This window comes from Nerophis ophidion, linkage group LG04 (genome assembly GCF_033978795.1).
Source record: "Nerophis ophidion isolate RoL-2023_Sa linkage group LG04, RoL_Noph_v1.0, whole genome shotgun sequence".
In the NCBI taxonomy this organism is placed as follows: Eukaryota; Metazoa; Chordata; class Actinopteri; order Syngnathiformes; family Syngnathidae; genus Nerophis; species Nerophis ophidion.
In genome coordinates, this window is record NC_084614.1 from 79,454,388 (window position 1) to 79,478,482 (window position 24,095).

The 24,095-nt window shown below is 42.6% G+C and overlaps 2 protein-coding genes across 2 annotated transcripts; one reads left to right on the top strand and one right to left on the bottom strand.

Annotated features, from left to right (window-relative positions):
- Positions 1 to 6,441: 6,441 nt before the first annotated feature.
- On the bottom strand, positions 6,442 to 7,074 carry cldnd (claudin d). The gene has a single exon (XM_061896459.1). It carries the CDS (start codon positions 7,072 to 7,074, stop codon positions 6,442 to 6,444), a length of 633 nt encoding a protein of 210 aa, XP_061752443.1.
- Positions 7,075 to 7,146: 72 nt separating this feature from the next.
- LOC133551979 (claudin-4-like) lies at positions 7,147 to 17,876 on the top strand. The gene is made up of 2 exons (XM_061899196.1): positions 7,147 to 7,274; positions 17,130 to 17,876. Exons 1-2 carry the CDS (start codon positions 7,269 to 7,271, stop codon positions 17,745 to 17,747), a joined length of 624 nt encoding a protein of 207 aa, XP_061755180.1. The 5' UTR covers positions 7,147 to 7,268; the 3' UTR covers positions 17,748 to 17,876.
- The last annotated feature ends 6,219 nt before the right edge of the window (positions 17,877 to 24,095 follow it).

A 24,095-nucleotide genomic window follows, 5' to 3' on the forward strand; every position in this document is an offset into this window, starting at 1 on the left:
AAAAGGAAAAAAAATGTAAGCTGGAATGACAGACAGAAATACCCATTTTTTTATACATATAGATTCATTTATTAAAGGTAAATTGAGCAAATTGGCTATTTCTGGCAATTTATTTAAGTGTGTATCAAACTGGTAGCCCTTCGCATTAATCAGTACCCAAGAAGTAGCTCTTGGTTTCAAAAAGGATGGTGACCCCTGGTCTAGGTCATAAAATCAGTGTCAGTTGAGTCAGTCCATAGGTTGCCTGTAGGGATTTTTAATGTCCAGCAGATGTCAGTATTTATTGACACAGTATCAATACAGTTTTGAAATGTGTCGAAACGCTACATTACGCCTCATCAACCCATCAATAGTGTTTTGTCATTCTTTGGTGTGGGTTCACAGTGTGGCGCGTATTTGTAATAGTGTTAAAGTTGGTTTATACGGCCACCCTCTGTGTCCTGTATGGCTGTTGACCAAGTATGCCTTGCATTGACAATCCACTCCCTCGCGTTCTTGAGAATGCTGCTGCGTGCGCACACCTTCCCAATTTGTCTTTTTAACCCTGGACTTACATTGAAAACACACACAAGCTTGAGTCCAAATGAAATACATTTGATGCATTTAAGAATCCCCCCCAACTTGAAATGCCGGACATTTGAGGCATTTAAGAAACACCACCCGGACAGCCCCGCAAAAGAGGACATGTCCGTGGAAAAGGCGTATGGTCAGGCTACTTCAAGTGCGCTACTTGAATTAAAGGCCTACTGAAACGAGATTTTATTCAAACGGGGATAGCAGGTCCATTCTATGTGTCATATTTGATCATTTCGAGATATTGCCATATTTTTGCTGAAAGGATTTAGTAGAGAACATCGGCGGTAAAGTTTGCAACTTTTGGTCGCTAATCAATCAATCAATCAATATTTATTTATATAGCCCCGAATCACAAATGTCTCAAAGGACTGCACAAATCATTACGACTACAACATCCTCGGAAGAACCCACAAAAGGGCAAGGAAAACTCACACCCAGTGGGCAGGGAGAATTCACATCCAGTGGGACGCCAGTGACAATGCTGACTATGAGAAACCTTGGAGAGGACCTCAGATGTGGGCAATCCCCCCCCTCTAGGGGAGCGAAAGCAATGGATGTGGAGCGGGTCCAACATGATACTGTGAAAGTTCAATCCATAGTGGCTCCAACACAGCCGCGAGAGTTCAGTTCAAGCGGATCCAAGACAGCAGCGAGAGTCCCGTCCACAGGAAACCATCTCAAGCGGATCAGCAGCGTAGAGATGTCCCCAACCGATACAGGCGAGCGGTCCATCCTGGGTCCCGACGAGCGGTCCATCCTGGGTCTCGACTCTGGACAGCCAGTACTTCATCCATGGTCATCGGACCGGACCCCCTCCACAAGGGAGGGGGGGACATAGGAGAAAGAAAAGAAGCGGCAGATCAACTGGTCTAAAAAGGGAGTTTATTTAAAGGCTAGAGTATACAGATGAGTTTTAAGGTGAGACTTAAATGCTTCTACTGAGGTAGCATCTCGAACTGTTACCGGGAGGGCATTCCAGAGTACTGGAGCTCGAACGGAATAAAAAAGCCTAGCCTGTACCGGAAGTGACGTCACCCGTGTGATGGCTCCTCACATCCTCACATTGTTTATAATGGGAGCCTCCAACAAAAAGAGCTATTCGGACCGAGAAAACTAAAATTTCCCCATTAATTTGAGCGAGGATGAAAGATTCGTGGCTGAGGATATTGATAGCGAAGGACTAGAAAAAGAAAAAAATTAAGTTAAAAAAAAAGGCGATTGCATTGTGAGCGATTCAGATGTTTTTAGACACATTTACGAGGATAATTCTGGAAGATCCCTTATCTGCTTATTGTTTTAATAGTGTTTGTGAGATTTTAAAGATTGTAAAGTCATACCTCGAGGTCGGATGGCTGCGGTGAACACCAAGTGTCTCAGAGAGAAGCCGAGGACATGACATGACAGCTGCTGCAGGACGACGAATAATGCAATGATGTCTCCGGTAAGATAGATATCACAATTTCCCCATCCAAAAACATGCTGGTTGACGTAGAGAAAACACGTTCGCTTGACCGCTCCGCTTCAAAACCAAGAAACACCGGCTGTGTGTCTGTGCTAAAGACAACTGCAACCCACCAACTGCATTGTTCTTTATAGTCTCCATTATTGAATGAACACATTGCAAAAGATTCAGCAACACAGATGTCCAAAATACTGTGTAATTACGCCATGAACAGAGACGACTTTTAGCCGTGTTTGGTGCAGCGCTAATATTTCCTTACAGTCCGTGACGTCAGGCGTACGCGTCATCATTCCGTGACGTTTTCAACAAGAAACTCACGGGAAATTTAAAATTGCAATTTAGTAAACTAAAAAGGCCGTATTGGCATGTGTTGCAATGTTAATATTTCATCATTGATATATAAACTATCAGACTGCGTGGTCGCTAGTAGTGGCTTTCAGTAGGCCTTTAAAGGGGAACATTATCACAATTTCAGAAGGGTTAAACCAATAAAAATCAGTTCCCAGTGGCTTATTTTATTTTTTGAAGTTTTTTTCAAAATTTTACCCATCCCGGAATATCCCTAAAAAAAGCTTTAAAGTGCCTGATTTTCACTATCTGTGAAGCCATCGTCCATTTTCCTCTGACGTCATCCAGTGATGCCAATACGGATAGCACAGCAAGATATAGCGACATTAGCTCGGATTCAGACTTGGATTTCAGCGGCTTAAGCGATTCAACAGATTACCCATGTATTGAAACGGATGGTTGGAATATGGAGCCAGATAGCGAAAACGAAATTGAAGAAGAAACTGAATCTATTGAGCGAATAGCTATTGACGCTATTCAGCCATGTCTGCCTTAGCATCGCCGGTAAAATGTGCAGACCAACGATCGGAAATTTTGCATCTTGTGACACTGGATCAACTTAAATCTATCGATTGGTAAGTGTTCGTTTGGCATTAAATGTGGGTGGAGGGACACGCTGGAGCCAGGAATATCTCTTAAGCAACTAAAACAATAATACATATTAAATAGTACATTAAAATAAAAAAAATTAAGGCACATTGAGCCACAATAACAGCACCATAGGCTCAGTAGGCATTCATTGATTGATTGAAACTTGTATTAGTAGATTGCACAGTACAGTACATATTCCTGTCACTTGACCACTAAATGGTAACACCCCAATAAGTTTTTCAACGTTAATCAATCACTTAATAAATGACCAAGTCGAGGTGATCTACCTCATATGTACATATACATACACACACATATCATATATACACACACATATACATACATTAATATATACAGTATATAATTTATATGTATTTATTTTGCCGTTTTTGTTGACATGTTAAAGGTGTTTTAATGTATATACATGCATGTTTAACACATAGATTCCTATCTTTCATGAAGACAAGAATATAAGTTGGTGTATTACCTGATTCTGATGACTTGCATTTTTGTGCTGATAACATTCACTTTTTCCAAATGGATGAGAAAAAAAAAGTTCCTCTTTTCTGTCCAATACCACATGAAAATGGTTGGTTTTTGGCATCTTATTTGTCCAGCTTCCATATTCGTTTTTATACACTTTACAAGAAATAAATTGGCGGCAAACTCCGTAGCTTGCTAGCTTGTTTGCGCTGGCTTTCGGAGACTCTTATTTTGTTAGTGCAGGCGCAATGGAGCGGCGCTTTTATTGTGAAGACAGGAACTGTGCGATCAGTCTTTAGGCTTTTGACGGGAAGTACGGTTGAAATAAAAAGTGTATTTTTTCCTTTACACTTTTGATTGATTGAAACTTGTATTAGTAGATTGCACAGTACAGTACATATTCCGTACAATTGACCACTAAATGGTAACACCCCAATAAGTTTTTCAACTTGTTTAAGTCGGGTTTTACGTGTGACGGTCATGTGACCGCCTGGCTCTGTTTGATTGGTCCAACGTCACCATTGACTGCATGTGATTGGTTAAACGCAGGCATGCGTAGATCCATCCATCCATTTTCTACAGCTTATTCCCTTTTGGGGTTGCGGGGGGCACTGGCGCCTATCTCAGCTACAATCGGGCGGAAGGCGGTGTACACCCTGGACAAGTCGCCCCCTCATTGCAGGGCCAACACAGATAGACAGACAACATTCACATTCACACACTAGGGCCAATTTAGTGTTGCCAATCAACCTATCCCCAGGTGCATGTCTTTGGAAGTGGGAGGGAGCCGGAGTACCCGGAGGGAACCCACGCAGTCACGGGGAGAACATGCAAACTCCACACAGAAAGATCCTGAGCCTGGATTTGAACCCAGGACTGCAGGACCTTCATATTGTGAGGCAGACGCACTAACCCCTCTTCCACCGTGAAGCCCGCATGCGTAGATCCTACTTTGAAAAACCAAAACAATAGAGCGATAAAAGGAGCAAACTGAATGTAGATAAATGGAGCGGAGTAAAAGTAGCGTTTCTTCTCTATAAATATACTCAAGTAAAAGTAAGTTGCATAAAAACTGTTGGAAGTACAATTTATCCCAAAAGTTACTCAAGTAAATGTAACGCATTACTACCCACCTCTGCTTTTATTACGTGAGGTGTGGTCCTGTTTTTTTTAAAATAAACTTTGATTTCTATTTTAATTGCTTTTACCCTTTAAAATAGTTAATTTTTGTATTCTTGTATTTTTGTCCACTAAAGACGCTGAGATCATTATCCATGCGTTTGTTACGCCTCGTCTCGATTACTGTAACGTATTATTTTCGGGTCTCCCCATGTCTAGCATTAAAAGATTACAGTTGGTACAAAATGCGGCTGCTAGACTTTTGACAAGAACAAGAAAGTTTGATCACATTACGCCTGTACTGGCTCACCTGCACTGGCTTCCTGTGCACTTAAGATGTGACTTTAAGGTTTTACTACTTACGTATAAAATACTACACGGTCTAGCTCCATCCTATCTTGCCGATTGTATTGTACCATATGTCCCGGCAAGAAATCTGCGTTCAAAGGACTCCGGCTTATTAGTGATTCCCAAAGCCCAAAAAAAGTCTGCGGGCTATAGAGCGTTTTCCGTTCGGGCTCCAGTACTCTGGAATGCCCTCCCGGTAACAGTTCGAGATGCCACCTCAGTAGAAGCATTTAAGTCTCACCTTAAAACTAATTTGTATACTCTAGCCTTTAAATAGACTCCCTTTTTAGACCAGTTGATCTGCCGTTTCATTTCTTTTTCTTCTATGTCCCACTCTCCCTTGTGGAGGGGGTCCGGTCCGATGGCCATGTACTGCTTGCCTGTGTATCGGCTGGGGACATCTCTGCGCTGCTGATCCGCCTCCGCTTGGGATGGTTTCCTGCTGGCTCCGCTATGAACGGGACTTTCGCTGCTGTGTTGGATCCGCTTTGGACTGGACTCTCGCGACTGTGTTGGATCCATTATGGATTGAACTTTCACAGTATCATGTTAGACCCGCTCGACATCCATTGCTTTCCTCCTCTCCAAGGTTCTCATAGTCATCATTGTCACCGACGTCCCACTGGGTGTGAGTTTTCCTTGCCCTTATGTGGGCCTACCGAGGATGTCGTGGTTTTTGCAGCCCTTTGAGACACTAGTGATTTAGGGCTATATAAGTAAACATTGATTGATTTTCAAAAACTGAGCTGTTTTTTAAAAGGGCCTAAAATGAACAAAAAACATGAATAAAACTTATAGACAGATAGATCTGAAGTTGATCTCGAGATTGTTTTAAGAGTAAAAAAAAAATGTATGATTTGTTTTAACACTTTAATGAGTAGGACTTTTGGATTAAAAAAATGAATTAAAATCAGATATGAGTTAGACCTTTTTAATGCTCCAATTATTAAATAATCTGAAATGTTCCACTTAAAAAAAAAAATATTGGGTGATAATTGCATATTTGGTGTTTTTTTCCATCAAAAAAACGGTCATTGGTGGTGTATAATATTGTTTTTAAAATGGCTATGCAGCACTTTAGAAACATTGTTTAAATGCGCTATACAAATAAAGTGGATTGATTAGATTATATTGTCGCTTACATAATGTTTCCCTTTAAATGAAATCGTTTCACACCAGGAATAAGTACAAATCATTTTATTAAGTTCTGAAGTCAGTTTGCAGGGTTTAAAAGTGTAAAACATTTAATCACTCTGCTGCAGCCGTGGAAAGTTTCCAGCTGGCTCATTTTGAAGCAGCCATGTTTTCCCTTTGTTAGAACTTGGCACAGATGCAAAAAAAACCAAAAAAAAAACGCACATAGAAACAATCACGTTATTTAGCTTGAGCAGAGGGTCTTCACTCTTAACTTTAGAGTTCAGTTTATCTTCCAGGCAGCAAAACTTACATTGACAATTTAAAAAGTTACATTTATTAAAAATGGTGAGAACAGTTAGATAAAGCAGCTTAAACAATCAGACATAAGCGCCTCCACTGGCGGCCGAGCGCGGCGCGGTGTATTTCACAGAATACCTGCCGTCCTTGCGACCGTGACACTGGCAGCACAGCAGCGCCCCCCCGATGAGCAGCAGGCCGGCGGACCCCCAGCCGATGAAGAGCGCGGCGCCCAGCTCCCGCCTCTGCGCGTCGGTCATGACGGGGTTGTAGAAGTCGCGGATGACCACGTGGCCCGACCAGGACACCGGGATGAGGCAGAGGACGCCGGCCGCCAAAACGAAGACCCCCGCCGCGATGGCCACGCGGCTCTTGGCCAGCTCGTCCTCGATGCAGTTGGTGCACTTGCCCCCGGCGGCGGCCAGCAGGAGGCCCATGAAGGCCAGCAGGATGGAGATGACCACCAGGGCGCGGGCGGCCTGCAGGTCCTGGGGCAGCGCCAGCATGGAGTCGTAGACCTTGCACTGCATCTGGCCCGTGCTCTGCTTCACGCAGTTCATCCACAGGCCCTCCCAGAACACCTGCGCCGTCACGATGTTGCTGCCGATGAACGCCGTCACCTTCCACATGGGCAGCGCGCACACGATGATGTCGCCCAGGAAGCCCACGGTCGCCAGGAAGATGCCGAACACCTGGAGGCCTGCGGTCGCCATGTCGGTGCGTAATAGGAAAGGTGCGTAGAAGTGCCGGCTCACCTGCTGTATTTATGTGGCTTTGTGACAACAGGGGCTGCTGTGATTGGCTGTTGGCCTTAATTGCAAGTGGAAACACCTGTGGAGACCCTAAGACCTTCACACACACACACATGCACTTCTTGGCTGCCTGATTGGGACTCAACACCCCTGAAATGCTGGTAAGCTTCTTTTTTTTTTAATTGCTCACCTTAAATAACTTGTTGAATTTAGAGTAAGGTATGTTATTAAAAAAACAAGAAAACACCATTGGAGAACTTTTTGTCAATCAATCAATCAATGTTTATTTATATAGCCCCAAATCACAAATGTCTCAAAGGACTGCACAAATCATTACGACTACAACATCCTCGGAAGAACCCACAAAAGGGCAAGGAAAACTCACACCCAGTGGGCAGGGAGAATTCACATTCAGTGGGACGCCAGCGACAATGCTGACTATGAGAAACCTTGGAGAGGACCTCAGATGTGGGCAACCCCCCCCCTCTAGGGGACCGAAAGCAATGGATGTCGAGCGGGTCTAACATGATACTGTGAAAGTTCAATCCATAGTGGCTCCAAGACAGCAGTGAGAGTCCCGTCCACAGGAAACCATCTCAAGCGGATCAGCAGCGTAGAGATGTCCCCAACCGATACAGGCGAGCGGTCCATCCTGGGTCCCGACGAGCGGTCCATCCTGGGTCTCGACTCTGGACAGTCAGTACTTCATCCATGGTCATCGGACCGGACCCCCTCCACAAGGGAGGGGGGGACATAGGAGAAAGAAACACTAAATAGAACTACTCCTTTAAGACAAGTGTGGGGAATGATCAAGAGAATGTCAGGGGTCAGAAAAGAACATAAAAATCATGTGATGAAAGATGGAATACGGAGTGTGGGAGGAAATAAAGAAAAAGCAGAACTTTTAGCAAAAACCTTTGTTAAAGTGCAGAGTAATGATCATTTGAGAAATGTAGAAAAACAAAAGAGAGAAGAAACAATTAAAAAAATGATAAATGGGTTGTACTTGTATAGCGCTTTTCTACCTTCAAGGTACTCAAAGCGCTTTGACACTACTTCCACATTTACCCATTCACACACACATTCACACACTGATGGAGGGAGCTGCCATGCAAGGCGCCAACCAGCACCCATCAGGAGCAAGGGTGAAGTGTCTTGCTCAGGACACAACGGACGTGACGAGGTTGGTACTAGGTGGGATTTGAACCAGGGACTCTCGGGTTGCGCACGGCCACTCTCCCCACTGCGCCACGCCGTCCCCCCAATTAGTGTAAATATTGAGGAAATGAAGGAAGACAACGATAATAGTTTTACCAACACTATGGATATGACATTTTCTTTGGATGAAATGGTTCGAATTTTAAAAAAAGTTAAAAATACGACGCCGGGGAAAGACCTGGTGAGTTATCAAATTATCAAAAATGTAGGTAGCATCGGCAAAGAAGTGGTCTTGAAATTATATAATAGGATATATGAAGAAGGAAAATTACCAGATGAGTGGAAAACAGCTGTAATAATTCCAATATGCAAGCCAGGGAAGCCTTCCCGGTAAGGTTTATTCAGGTGTACTGGAGAGGAGGCTTCGCCGGATAGTCGAACCTCGGATTCAGGAGGAACAGTGTGGTTTTCGTCCTGGTCGTGGAACTGTGGACCAGATCTATACTCTCGGCAGGGTTCTTGAGGGTGCATGGGAGTTTGCCCAACCAGTCTACATGTGCTTTGTGGACTTGGAGAAGGCATTCGAACGTGTTCCTCGGGAAGTCCTGTGGGGAGTGCTCAGAGAGTACGGGGTATCGGACTGTCTTATTGTGGCGGTCCGCTCCCTGTATGATCAGTGCCAGAGCTTGGTCCGCATTGCTGGCAGTAAGTCGGACACATTTCCAGTGAGGGTTGGACTCCGCCAAGGCTGTCCTTTGTCACCGATTCTGTTCATAACTTTTATGGACAGAATTTCTAGGCGCAGCCAAGGCGTTGAGGGGTTCCGGTTTGGTGACCACGGGATTAGGTCTCTGCTTTTTGCAGATGATGTAGTCCTGATGGCTTCATCTGGCCGGGATCTTCAGCTCTCACTGGATCGGTTCGCAGCCGAGTGTGAAGCGACCGGAATGAGAATCAGCACCTCCAAGTCCGAGTCCATGGTTCTCGCCCGGAAAAGGGTGGAGTGCCATCTCCGGGTTGGGGAGGAGACCCTGCCCCAAGTGGAGGAGTTCAAGTACCTAGGAGTCTTGTTCACGAGTGGGGGAAGAGTGGATCGTGAGATCGACAGGCGGATCGGTGCGGCGTCTTCAGTAATGCGGACGTTGTATCAATCCGTTGTGGTGAAGAAGCAGCTGAGCCGGAAGGCAAAGCTCTCAATTTACCGGTCGATCTACGTTCCCATCCTCACCTATGGTCATGAGCTTTGGCTGGCCTGGGAACGCCTCGGGATCCCCCGGGAAGAGCTAGACGAAGTGGCTGGAGATAGGGAAGTCTGGGCTTCCCTGCTTAGGCTGCTGCCCCCGCGACCCGACCTCGGATAAGCGGAAGATGATGGATGGATGGATGGATGGAAGCCAGGGAAAGATCCGGAAGAGGCAGGAAATTATAGGCCGATAACATTGACCTCAAATTTGGGCAAAGTAATGGAAAAAATGATTAATGAAAGATTAATATATTATTTAGAGTCAAAAGAAAATTATAAAAAACTACCAAAGTGGTTTTCGCAAAGCAAGAAGCACAAATGACCCAGCAGTGCAGCTGGAAGAGCAAATTTGAAAGGGACAAATGAATAAAGAAAGTATAATTGCGGTATTTTTTGACATAGAGAAAGCGTATGATATGTTGTGCAAACAGGGGTTGCTGATGAAACTAAATAGGATTGGGATTAGAGGAAGAATGTAGAGATGGATAAAATACTTTTTAACAAGTAGAACATTATTAGTAAAAATAGAGAATGAATATAGCAGAGAATACAAAGTGGAAAATGGGACCCCACAAGGGAGTATAATAAGTCCAGTACTATTTTCCATCATGATAAATGAAGTTTTTAGTGAAGTGGAAGGGTTAGTGGAGGTGGCATTGTTTGCTGATGATGGAGTGATGTGGAAGAGAGGTAGAAATACAAATCAAGATGGCGGCAAACAATTAACCAAGGCGACACGGTAAAGAATCTGGGTATTATCTTCCACCCAACTCTCTCCTTTGAGGCACACATTAAAAGCGTTACTAAAACAGCCTTCTTTCATCTCCGTAACATCGCTAAAATTCGCCCCATTCTGTCCACTAAAGACGCTGAGATCATTATCCATGCGTTTGTTACGTCTCGCCTCGACTACTGTAACGTATTATTTTCGGGTCTCCCCATGTCTAGCATTAAAAGATTACAGTTGGTACAAAATGCGGCTGCTAGACTTTTGACAAGAACAAGAAAGTTTGATCACATTACGCCTGTACTGGCTCACCTGCACTGGCTTCCTGTGCAATTAAGGTTTTACTACTTACGTATAAAATACTACACGGTCTAGCTCCATCTTATCTTGCCGATTGTATTGTACCATATGTCCCGGCAAGAAATCTGCGTTCAAAGGACTCCGGCTTGTTAGTGATTCCCAAAGCCCAAAAAAAGTCTGCGGGCTATAGAGCGTTTTCCGTTCGGGCTCCAGTACTCTGGAATGCCCTCCCGGTAACAGTTCGAGATGCCACCTCAGTAGAAGCATTTAAGTCTCACCTTAAAACTCATTTGTATACTCTAGCTTTTAAATAGACTCCCTTTTTAGACCAGTTGATCTGCCGTTTCTTTTCTTTTTCTTCTATGTCCCACTCTCCCTTGTGGAGGGGGTCCGGTCCGAGGGGGTCCGGTCCGATCCGGTGGCCATGTACTGCTTGCCTGTGTATCGGCTGGGGACATCTCTGCGATGCTGATCCACCTCCGCTTGGGATGGTTTCCTGCTGGCTCCGCTGTGAACGGGACTCTCGCTGCTGTGTTGGATCCGCTTTGGACTGGACTCTCGCGACTGTGTTAGATCCATTGTGGATTCAACTTTCACAGTATCATGTTAGACCCGCTCGACATCCATTGCTTTCCTCCTCTCCAAGGTTCTCATAGTCATTATTGTCACCGACGTCCCACTGGGTGTGAGTTTTCCTTGCCCTTATGTGGGCCTACCGAGGATGTCGTGGTGGTTTGTGCAGCCCTTTGAGACACTAGTGATTTAGGGCTATATAAGTAAACATTGATTGATTGATTGATTGATCATATAGAAAAGAAGATTCAAAAAGCGGTAAATAATGTTCAAGACCGGGGGACGGCTTGGGGTTTAAGATTCTCTGTCGGAAAGACAAAAGTCATACATTTTACGAAGAGGAAAGTACAAAACAAGCTCCAAATAAAACTCTATGGAGAAAACATAGAAGAGGTACAAGTGTTTAAATATTTAGGAATATGGTTTGATAAAAATATTAACTGGTCAACCCACATCAGCAAAATAGTGGAGAAAAGTAAAAAGGTGTTAAATATAATGAGGGCTTTGAGGGGTAAAGATTGGGGGGCTGATAGGTTGACATTGAAAACAATATATATCACTTTAATTCGGTCTGTTATCGACTACGGATGCATTATTTATCGATCTGCTTCAAAAACACTACTTGAGAAGGCTTTCAGATTATGTTGTGGAGCTACTAAATCTACTCCAGTGGCAGCATTACAAGTAGAAATGAATGAAAAACATTTGGACATGAGGAGAGATCAACTCTCAGCAGTTTATTGGGCAAACTTGAAAGGATCCAAGCAAGGACATCCAACCCGTCAAGTGCTAATAAATTGCCAAGAAAAAGGGAAGAAAAAAATGAATAGTTTTGGGTGGATAATAGGAGATATATGTAACAAAACACAAATTGACAATATTAAAGTGAGCCCTACAGTACCAATTCCTGCAATACCACCGTGGATGTATGACAACCCAAAGGTAAACATGCAATTACTGAAGAATAGACATTTAAATAGTTACCAAATAGAACAATGGATTGAGGAAATGTTTTTTGATAACATCATGATATTCACAGATGCATCAAAAACTATAAATAGTAAAGTAGGAGCTGCTGCAGTTATCCCACAGAGAAATATAGTGTTGAATAAAAGAATTAGTGATAAACTATCTGTTTTTACGGGGGAATTGGTAGCAATTTATATGGCAGTTAACTGGATAGAGGAAAACAAAGCTAGGAAAGTAGTCGTGTGCTCGGACTCCAGCAGTGCTTTGACGAGCATAAAAAACATAGCATCAGTAACAAGACTAGATATAGTTTATGAAATAGTTCAGGCAATCTATAGAATAAATAAAGCGGGAGGTGTGGTAACATTTCTCTGGGTTCCTGCTCATGTAGGAGTTGAGGGGAATGAGTTAGCTGATAGATACGCAAAACAAGCAAGCACTAAAACAGAAGTAAACATGGAGATTAAGCACAGTAAAGAAGAAGTGAAGAGCATAATTAAGATAGAACACAATAAAAAGTGGCAGGATGATTGGAATAAGGAAACAAAAGGTAGAGAGTTTTACAAAGTCCAGAGGAGGGGGTAGAAATAGGAAAGAAGAAGACATTATTACTAGAATGAGATTAGGACATACATATCTAAATAGTTCACTAAAATTGATAGGCAAACATAATACAGGGCTGTGTGATTTTTGCCATCAAATAGAGAATGTTGACCATGTTTTAATACAATGTAGGAAATATAATAGAGAAAGAGAAATACTGGAAAATAAGTTAGCAAAAGAAAATATTAGATTAGAAGTGGGAAGTATATTAGGATTGCATCCAGAAAACATAGGATACAAAGCAATATACACATATTTAAAAAACACTGGGTTAAATAAAAGAATATAAAGTAGGGATCCACCTCAGTTAACACTCCATTACAGTAGGTGGCGCTAATGCACACCAGAAGGTTGTTTGCCAACCGCCATAAAAAACAAAAGAAGAAGAAGAAGACTCATCATCTGTGAAGGAACCTTACTCCAATTGTTTATACCAGGGGTGTCCAAAGTGCGGCCCGCAGATCATTTTTTAACTGTTTTAAAAATACGATGTTTAAAACGTAAAAATTAGGAGCAAACAAGTGAAATGTAACAAGAAAATGTTGCAATGTTTACTCTAATAACACAAAGCTGCCATGCAGGCTTTTTCTCTCTTTAAAAGGGGGGGTTGCCCACATATGTGGTCCTCTCCAAGGTTTCTCATAGTCATCATGGTCGACGTCCCACTGGGGCGAGTTTTTCCTTGCCCTTATGTGGGCCCTACCGAGCATGTCGTTGTGGTTTGCGCAGCCCTTTGAGACACTTGTGATTTAGGGCTATATAAATAAACATTGTGGGCTTCACGGTGGAAGAAGGGTTAGTGCGTCTGCCCCGCAATGCGAAGGTCCTGCAGTCCTGGGTTCAAATCCAGGCTCGGGATCTTTCTGTGTGGAGTTTGCATGTTCTCCCCTTGAGTGCGTGGGTTCCCTCCGGGTACTCCGGCTTCCTCCCACTTCCAAAGACATGCACCTGGGGATAGGTTGATTGGCAACACTAAATTGGCCCTAGTGTGTGAATGTGAGTGTGAATGTGGCCCTGCGATGAGGTGGCGAATTGTCCAGGGTGTACCCCACCTTCCGCCCGATTGTAGCTGAGATAGGCACCAGCGACCCCAAAAAGGGAATAAGCGGTAGAAAATGGATGGATGGAAATAAACATTGTTCGATTGAAAAAATAATAATGGATCAAAATCAATGTCATTATGAATTATTGACCTATTTGAGATATTTTTTGTGGGGAAAATGTTGCATATTTTGTGTTTGCCATATAAAAAAACTGAGCTGTTTTTTAAAAGAAGGGCCTAAAATGAACAGACAAAAAACATGAACAATAAAACTTATAATTGACGGATAGATCTGAAGTTGATCTCGAGATTATTGTGTTAAAAGTAAAGAGTAAAAAAATGTACAATTTATTTTTGAACACTTTAATGAGTAGGATCCCCAATAATTTTAGTGTGATTTGTTTTTAAGTGTCGTTGCTCAAAAAATAACAATGAATTAAAATCAATGGTGTTATGAGTTATTGACCTTTTTAATGCTCCAATTATTACATAATCTCAAATATTCCACTTAAAAAAAAAATTGGGTGATAGTATTGCATATTTTGTGTTTTTTTTTCCATCAAAAAACAGGGTTTTCTTTGACAAAAAGAGCATACAACTTAAATCTTTAAAATCATTATATTGACAGACAGACCTAATGTTGATCTGGAGATTTAAAACTTGATTAATAATAAAACAAAATAATACTGAATAATGACACATTTTTAATATTTTTTGGACCAAAACCCTTTGGGGTCGCCGAAATGTATATTGGTAATACATATATTGTATCGGTGAGGTAGCGACTTGTCCAGGGTGTACCCTGCCTTCCGCCCGGTTGTAGCTGAGATAGGCGCCAGCGCCCCCCGCGACCCCAAAAAGGGAATAAGCAGTAGAAAATGGATGGATGGATGGATGGATGAATGGTCTTTAAAATAAAAAAAAATGTCAAAATGGCACACAATTGCTTTGATTTTTCAGTCTGCGGCCCTAAGTGGAAAAAGTTTGGACACCCCTGGTATACACACACACTAAGAGAACGGAGCGTTGATGGCTAAAATGACAACACAGGTGTTTGAAATGTCCACTTTGTATGCTGGCGGATGATGTCACCACGGTAGCAGGACGCATGCATGCCCCCTAGTGGACATATTGTCAGCGCTTTGAGGTCATGACCTGTGAAAGGGGAACGTTTTGCTCCTCCGCTTTAACGAGTCTTTGCAAGGAGACAAAAAGGAGTAACGATGTCAAAGCTGCTCGGGTTGCTACGCATTTCACAGACACAGAGGGGATTCCTTGCACTTTGGCATAGCCGCAAGTCTCCTAAGTGCGTCAATTGTTGCACTAGAAATGGTCCAAATGTACAGTGCTGGATACTTTGTAGTCGTCATCTTGGGGACAAAATAACTCAAATAGTTGCAGTTCCCCATTAAAAAGTAAAGAGACATAATAAAAAGAGAAAAATACAAAACAGCGTAAAATTTAAAAAAACATTTGAGGAAAAGACGTAGGGACGAAGAAGGAAAAACAAAGGAAAAAAGGCAAATGAAATAATTTTTAAAAATTAAAAGAATAAGGCAAAAATAAGTAAAAAATATTAAAAATGAAAATGTCAAAAATACAATTTAAGAAAACAGAGACAAAAACGTATTCTTATATGAAAAATATGATTAAGGAACAAGAAGTAAAAGGTGAACAAATGATGAGAAAAAGCTGAGAATACTGTTTTGAAAAAGATAAAAGAAAAAAGAAATGCCAAAAAATATTATTTAGAAAAAAAATAAGACAATTATAAAAAGAAGAAGAAAAAGGACAAATGCATCGTTGTTTGTTTTGAAAGTAAAATTTGGAAAACACGAAAGGACACAAATACAAAGAAAAAAAGGCTCAGAAGAAAAAAGGAGGAAAAAGGCAAATAGGAAAAAAGACTTGAAGAAAGAAGAAAAGACAGATTTTTTTATATCAAAAAGGAAAGCAAGAAAAAGAACAAACAAGAAGTGAAACAAAGAAAAAGAAGAGGAAAAACAAAGAAAGTAAAGAGAAAAATATTTTTTTGAAGGAAAAAATGTAAAGAAAAAAGACAAAGAGAAGAGAGAAATGAAAAAAAGCAAATTCAAAAAATGTCAAAGGAAGGAAATAGAAAATGCAGAAATATACATTTAAAAAAATGACAATTTAAAATGTGGTAAAAAAAAATAAAAGGAAAAAAGCAAGAATAAGAAAAAACTCATAAAAAAGAAAATGCAAAAAGTATAATTTAGGAAAATAGACAAAGACAAAAAAAAAGTAAAATAATAAAAACAACAAGTGAAAGGGGAACAAATGATGACAAAAAGTTGAGAAATACTGTTTTGAAAAAGACTAAGAAAAAGTAAAAAAATATATATAAATGAAAGACAATAATAAAAAGAAAATGCATTTGTTTTGAAAGTTAAATTTGGAAAACACAAAAGGACAGAAATAAAAAAGGGGAAAAAGACTAGGAAGAAAAAAGGAGGGGAAAGGCAAAAAAGGACTTGAAGAAAATACATCATTTTTTTTTATTAAAAAGACAAGCAAGAAGAAAACAAAGAAGAGAAACAATTAAAAAGAAGAGGAAAAACAAAGAGAAAAATGTAAAAGAAAGAAAAAAGTAAAGAAAAAGAATAGCAAACATTAAAAAACAAATGCAAAAAAAAATACATTGAAAAAAGATAAGAAAAAAGAAGGAAAACAAATTGCAAAATCCGAAAAATATTAAATCCAAAAAAGACAAAGAAAATAACAAGGAAAAGGAATAAATGGGGGGGGGGGAAAGTATATTAACTTCTTGGGCATTTTTAGAATAAAATAATACAAAGATGAAGAAAAAAGAAAGAAAATAAAATGTAGAATATATATATATATTTTTATAAATAAAGAAGGACGCAAATAAAATCAGAAAAAGACAGAAGAGAGGAGGAGGAAAAGGGCAAACAAGAAGAATTCAAACAGAAACAAAACTGATTTTTACAAAATAAAAAAAAAAACAAGGATAAGCAAAAATATATAAAAAGGAAACAAGCCAGTGTCTTATTTACTTCCCTGGGGCGGTGTAGCTCGGTTAGTAGAGTGACCGTGCCACCAACTGGAGGGTTCCAGGTTCGATTCCCGCTCTCGCCCTCCTAATCTCTGCTGTTGTGCCACCCACACCACTTTAAATGTCACTTAGACATTGGGTTTTCACTCTGTCAAGCGCTTTGAGTCACTAGAGAAAAGCGCTATATAAATATAATTCACTTCACTTTGATGACATCATAAGTCAGCGACCTGTGAGCGCCGGACCTCCCACGCGGGCTGGTGTCCCCGCCTCTCCGGCCGCTATAAAAGTTCCAGCGTCCCGCCAGCCGCTCAGACTTTTGACACTCGCGCGGCGGACACAGATGGCGTCTTTGGGCCTGCAGGTTCTGGGCATCGGTCTGGGCGTGCTGGGCTGGATCGGGAACATCCTGATCTGCATGCTGCCCATGTGGAAGGTGTCGGCCTTCATCGGCAACAACATCGTGGTGGCGCAGGCCATCTGGGAGGGCCTGTGGATGACCTGCGTGGTGCAGAGCACGGGCCAGATGCAGTGCAAGGTCTACGACTCCCTGCTGGCGCTGCCGCCGGACCTCCAGGCGGCCCGCGCCATGGTGGTCATCGGCATCCTCTTCGCGCTCTTCGGCCTGCTGCTGTCGGTGGTGGGGGGCAAGTGCACCACCTGCGTGGAGGACAAGGCGGCCAAAGCCCGGGTGGCCATCGCCGCCGGCGTCTTCTTCCTGCTGAGCGGCGCCCTGTGCCTGGTGACCGTCTCGCTGCCCGCCAACACCATCATCAAGGACTTCTACAACCCGGCCGTGCCCGACGCCCAGAGGAGGGAGCTGGGGGCCTGCCTCTACGTGGGCTGGGGGGCTTCCGGACTGCTCCTGATCGGGGGCGCCCTCCTGTGCTGCCAGTGCCCGCCGCCGTCAGGCGGCCACCGCTACGGCGCCGCCAAATACTCCGCCCCCAAACCCAGCAGCCCGGCCAAGGAATTCGTGTGAAGGACTTTCTTTGTGACCAACCAGACCAGGTCTGTTCATGCTTGAGGAGTGGAAAAGTCGTTTTTTTTTTGTTTTTTTTTAACACCTCTCTGTCCTAAACTTTCACAATAAAAGCCTTTTTTATCTTTGGTCCAGCAGCCCCTCCTGTTCTTTGAGAAATGTCGTGCTGATTTTACCCACAATGCATTGTTCCCAACAAGCCATTGTCAACCCTCAAAGGACGCTGTCACACGTTTTGTAAAGAAGACATTACGGAGGCGGGGCATCCATCACGCCGATGTGCGCTGGCGGACTCGGGAGTCAACACGCATTCTTCTGGCGCATCCGACCGTTTCCTAGCAACGGCCGCTGTTGTCTCCCGTGACACGGCGTGTAAATCAGTGTCCCTCGCGACCGTCCTCTGGGGAAAACATCTCCGAGACGCCGCCTATACAGCACCAACATTGGAACCTTGAATGTTAGAATACACGCGGGTATCGAACCAATACCAAGTACTTCCATCCATCCATCCATCCATTTTCTACCGTTTGGCCCTTTTGGGGTCGCTGGAGCCTATCTCAGCTGCATTCGGGCATTACTTTGAGTTTCTATTCCCTTGTCTCAGTAGAAGGCCTGATTGACAGCCCATGTCAGGGGTCGGCAACCAGCGGCTCTGGACTTTAGCGCCACCCTAGTGGCTCTCTGGAGCTTTTTCAAAAATATATGAAACATGGAAAAAGATAAGAGGAAAAAAAACAAATTTTTTGTTTTAATATGGTTTCTGTAGGAGGACAAACATGACACAAAGCTCCCTAATTGTTATAAAGCACACTGTTTTTATTAAACATGCTTCACTGATTCGATTATTTGGCGAGCGCCGTTTTGTCCTACTAATTTTGGCGGTCCTTGAACTCACCCTAATTTGTTTACATCAGGGGTGTCCAAACCTTTTCCACAGAGGGCCTCAAACGGAAAAATGTAAACATGCCATTTTGATATTTTTCATTTTCAAACCATAACAAAATATATGGATTTTTTTTTATCCTTAGGGCTCCTGGGGAGCATAGAGGGTCTCAGTCACTAAAAATGTTAAAAAAAAGTTCAAATTATTATTATTATTTTTTATTTTAAGCTTACAGTAAATCTCTATATCAACTTAAGGTTGATATGAAGTAAAACAAATAAGGTTTTATGCCTTTTCTGCCAAAGACAACTTTGTTTTTTTATGGAAAACTGAAATATTCAGTATTTAGATAGATAGTACTTTATTGATTCCTTCAGGAGAGTTCCGTTATTTAGCAATTAAAGCCCTCAAAGATCAATAATGTAGAACACCATTGATTTTAATTATTTAATATTTTTGAGTAATCACAGTGAAAAGTTAAATAAAATCCTACTAAATATATTTGAGATTCGAAAGGTTAAACACTCATAAAGTGATGCATTTTTATTAGTTTTTTTTTTAAACTTTTAACACTTAAAATTTCAAGATCAACTTTTGATATATCTGTCGATTTTAAGTTGGAACTATTAGTTTGTTGGTTTTTATGGTCTTTTTGTCAAAACTTTGATGTTTATATATGGCAACCACACAACATATGCACTATTTTTTCCACATAAAACATTTTAAGGTTTCATGTTGGGGTGGCATAGCTCGGTTGGTAGAGTGGCCGTGCCAGCAACTTGAGGGTTGCAGGTTCGATTCCCGCTTCCGCCATCCTAGTCACTGCCGTTGTGTCCTTGGGCAAGACACTTTACCCACCTGCTCCCAGTGCCACCCACACTGCTTTAAATGCAACTTAGATGTTGGGTTTCACTATGTAAAGCGCTTTGAGTCACTAGAGAAAAGCGCTATATAAATATAATTCACTTCACTTCACTTTAGAAAAGAGATGGCATACTTCTCCATCCATCCATCCATCCATCTTTTTCGGCTTATCCGAGGTCGGGTCGCGGGGGCAACAGCCTAAGCAGGGAAACCCAGACTTCCCTCTCCCCAGCTACTTCGTCTAGCTCTTCCCGGGGGAGACCCAGGCGTTCCCAAGCCAGCCGGGAGACATAGTCTTCCCAACGTGTCCTGGGTCTTCCCCGTGGCCTCCTACCGGTTGGACGTGCCCTAAACACCTCCCTAGGGAGGCGTTCGGGTGACCAGATGCCCGAGCCAAAAAACAATTTTTAATTCAAGTAATAAAAGAATTTATCAGAATTGTTTATTTATTTTATGGAGTAATGTAGTATATAACTTTCCCTCAATGTAATAAAAAAACATATTGATTTTGGACCGAGAATCGGTTCTGAACCGAATCGTTACCCCCGGGAACCGAATCGAATGGTGTGCTGCCCAAAGATTCCCCGTTTCCATATCCATCCATCCATTTTCTACCGCTTATTCCCTTTTGGGGTCACGGGGGGGGCGCTGGCGCCTATCTCAGCTACAATCGGGCGGAAGGCGGGGTACACCCTGGACAAGTCGCCACCTCATCGCAGGGCCAACACAGATAGACAAACATTCACGTTTGGGAAATTGTGTTAGTTTAGTTTAGTTTATTAAGGATCCCGGTGGAGACTATTTTTTTCCTGGGGTCCGGGCAAAAAACATCACACAACCACAGAACAAAAGATTAAAATGCAGTACGACATGATCCAATAATAAATTGTCATAATACAAAAATAGCAACAACAAAGAACCAAAAAATACTAATACATTTTGTTACATAATAATGTTCATACCAAAGATACAAATAGCAATATAACAATAGATATAATGTATACGTTTTTGCAAAAATAAAACAAAGAACCAATGGCCTAAAATGTGAAGTGAATGATATTTATATAGCGCTTTTCTCAAGTGACTCAAAGCGCTTTACATAGTGAAACCCAATATCTAAGTTACATTTAAACCAGTGTGGGTTGGCACTGGGAGCAGGTGGGTAAAGTGTCTTGCCCAAGGACACAACGGCAGTGACTAGGATGGCTGAAGCGGGAATCGAACCTGCAACCCTCAAGTTGCTGGCACGGCCACTCTACCAACCGAGCTATACCGCCCCAAAATATACACATTAGTGTACCGAAGACAAACAATAAGTCATCCATCCATTTTCTGCTGCTTATCCCATAATCAATAAAATACTCAATAGTCAATCAATCAATGTTTATTTATATAGCCCCAAATCACAAATGTCTCAAAGGGCTGCACAAATCATTACGACTACAACATCCTCGGAAGAACCCACAAAAGGGCAAGGAAAACTCACACCCAGTGGGCAGGGAGAATTCACATCCAGTGGGACGCCAGTGACAATGCTGACTATGAGAAACCTTGGAGAGGACCTCAGATGTGGGCAACCCCCCCCCCTCTAGGGGACCGAAAGCAATGGATGTCGAGCGGGTCTAACATGATACTGTGAAAGTTCAATCCATAGTGGCTCCGACACAGCCGCGAGAGTTCAGTTCAAAGCGGATCCAAGACAGCAGCGAGAGTCCCGTCCACAGGAAACCATCTCAAGCGGATCAGCAGCGTAGAGATGTCCCCAACCGATACAGGCGAGCGGTCCATCCTGGGTCCCGACGAGCGGTCCATCCTGGGTCTCGACTCTGGACAGCGGTTTAGCTCGGTTGGTAGAGCGGCCGTGCCAGCAACTTGAGGGTTGCAGGTTCGATTCCCGCTTCCGCCATCCTAGTCGCTGCCGTTGTGCCCTTGGGCAAGACACTTTACCCACCTGCTCCCAGTGCCACCCACACTGGTTTGAATGTAACTTAGATATTGGGTTTCACTATGTAAAGTGCTTTGAGTCACTAGAGAAAAAGCGCTATATAAATATAATTAACTTCACTTCACTACTTCATCCGTGGTCAATTGTGTTAGATGTAAATATAAACAGAATACAATGATTTGCAAATCCTTTTCAGTTGGATATAATATTGGACGTGGTGTCATCCGGACCAAAGGGGAAGCGAACCATCCAGACTGTTATCGACACAAAGTTCAAAAGCCAGCATCTGTGATGGTATGGGGGTGTATTAGTGCCCAAGGTTTAGGTAACTTACACATCTGTGAAGGCACCATTAATGCTGAATGGTCCATACAGGTTTTGGAGCAACATATGTTGTCATCCGAGCAACGTTATCATGGACGCCCCTGCTTATTTCAGCAAGACAATGCCAAGCCACGTGTTACAACAGCGTGGCTACGTAAAAAAAAAGAGTGCGGGTACTTTCCTGGCCCGCCTGCAGTCCAGACCTGTCTCCCATCGAAAATGTGTGGCGCATTATGAAGCGTAAAATACAACATAAAACAAGAATGGGAAAGAATTCCACTTTCCAAGCTTCCATGAAATGCTAAGTAATTCACAAACAAGGATTTGTACGCAAATTGTCGATCAGTTTTAGAACATTTCTCAACGAGCTATTGCAAGGAGTTTAGGGATTTTACCATCTCCAGTCCGTAAAATCATCAAAAAGTTGAGAGAATCTGGAGAAATCACTGTCCGTAAGCGATGATATTACGGACCTTTTGAACCCTCAGGCGGTACTGCATCAAAAACCGACATCAGAGTGTAAAGGATATCACCACATGGGCTCAGGAACACTTCGTAAAACCACTGTCAGTGACTACAGTTGGTCGCTACATCTGTAAGTGCAAGTTAAAGCCCTACTATGCAAAGCGAAAGCCATTTATCAACAACATCCAGAAACGCCTCCTGCTTCTCTGGGCCCGAGATCATCTAAGATGGACTGATGCAAAGTGGAAAAGTGTTCTGTGGTCTGACAATTCCACATTTCAAATTGTTTTTGGAAATATTCGACATCATGTCATCCGGACCAAAGGGGAAGCAAAGCATCAGTCCAGACTGTTATCGACGCAAAGTTCAAAAGCCACCATCGGTGATGGTATGGGGGTACATTAGCGCCCAAGACATGGGTACCATTAATGCTGAAAGGTACATACAGGTTTTGGAACAACATGTGCTGCCATCTAAGCGCTGTCTTTTTCATGGACGCCCCTGCTTATTTCAGCAAGACAATGCCAAGCCACATTCAGCACGTGTTACAACAGCGTGGCTTCGTAAAAAAAGAGTGCGGGTACTTTCCTGGCCCGCCTGCAGTCCAGACCTGTCTCCCATCGAAAATGTGTGGCGCATTATGAAGCGTGAAATACAACATAAAACAAGAATGGGAAAGAATTCCACTTTCAAAGCTTCCATGAAATGCTAAGTAATTCACAAACAAGGATTTGTACGCAAATTGTCGATCAGTTTTAGAACAACATTTCTCAACGAGCTATTGCAAGGAGTTTAGGGATTTTACCATCTACAGTCGGTAAAATCATCAAAAGGTTGAGAGAATCTGGAGAAATCACTGCACGTAAGCGATGATATTACGGACCTTTGAACCCTCAGGCGGTACTGCATCAAAAACCGACATCAGTGTAAAGGATATCACCACATGGGCTCAGGAACACTTCGTAAAACCACTGTCAGTGACTACAGTTGGTCGCTACATCTGTAAGTGCAAGTTAAAGCCCTACTATGCAAAGCGAAAGCCATTTATCAACAACATCCAAAAACGCCTCCTGCTTCTCTGGGCCCGAGATCATCTAAGATGGACTGATGCAAAGTGGAAAAGTGTTCTGTGGTCTGACAATTCCACATTTCAAATTGTTTTTGGAAATATTCGACATCATGTCATCCGGACCAAAGGGGAAGCAAACCATCCAGACTGTTATCGACGCAAAGTTCAAAAGCCAGCATCGGTGATGGTATGGGGGTACATTAGTGCCCAAGACATGGGTACCATTAATGCTGAAAGGTACATACAGGTTTTGGAACAACATATGCTGCCATCTAAGCGCTGTCTTTTTCATGGACGCCCCTGCTTATTTCAGCAAGACAATGCCAAGCCACATTCAGCACGTGTTACAACAGCGTGGCTTCGTAAAAAAAGAGTGCGGGTACTTTCCTGGCCCGCCCGCAGTCCAGACTTGTCTCCCATCGAAAATGTGTGGCGCATTATGAAGCGTAAAATACGACAGCGGAGACCCCGAACTGTTGAAGGACTGAAGCTCTACATAAAACAAGAATGGGAAAGAATTCCACTTTCAAAGCTTCAACAATTAGTTTCCTCAGTTCCCAAACGTTTATTGAGTGTTGTTAAAAGAAAAGGTGATGAAACACAGTGGTGAACATGCCCTTTCCCAACTACTTTGGCACAAAAAATTAAGTTTATGAATTTGAACATCAAATATCTTGTCTTTGTAGTGGATTCGATTGAATATGGGTTGAAAAGGATTTGCAAATCATTGTATTCCGTTTATATTTACATCTATTACATGGGTGTCAAACTCTGGCCCGCGGGCCAAAAACTGGCCCG

Excerpts from the sequence above, each read along its gene's own strand:
- cldnd (XM_061896459.1), bottom strand. The coding sequence starts at position 7,074 with ATGGCGACCGCAGGCCTCCAGGTGTTCGGCATCTTCCTGGCGACCGTG.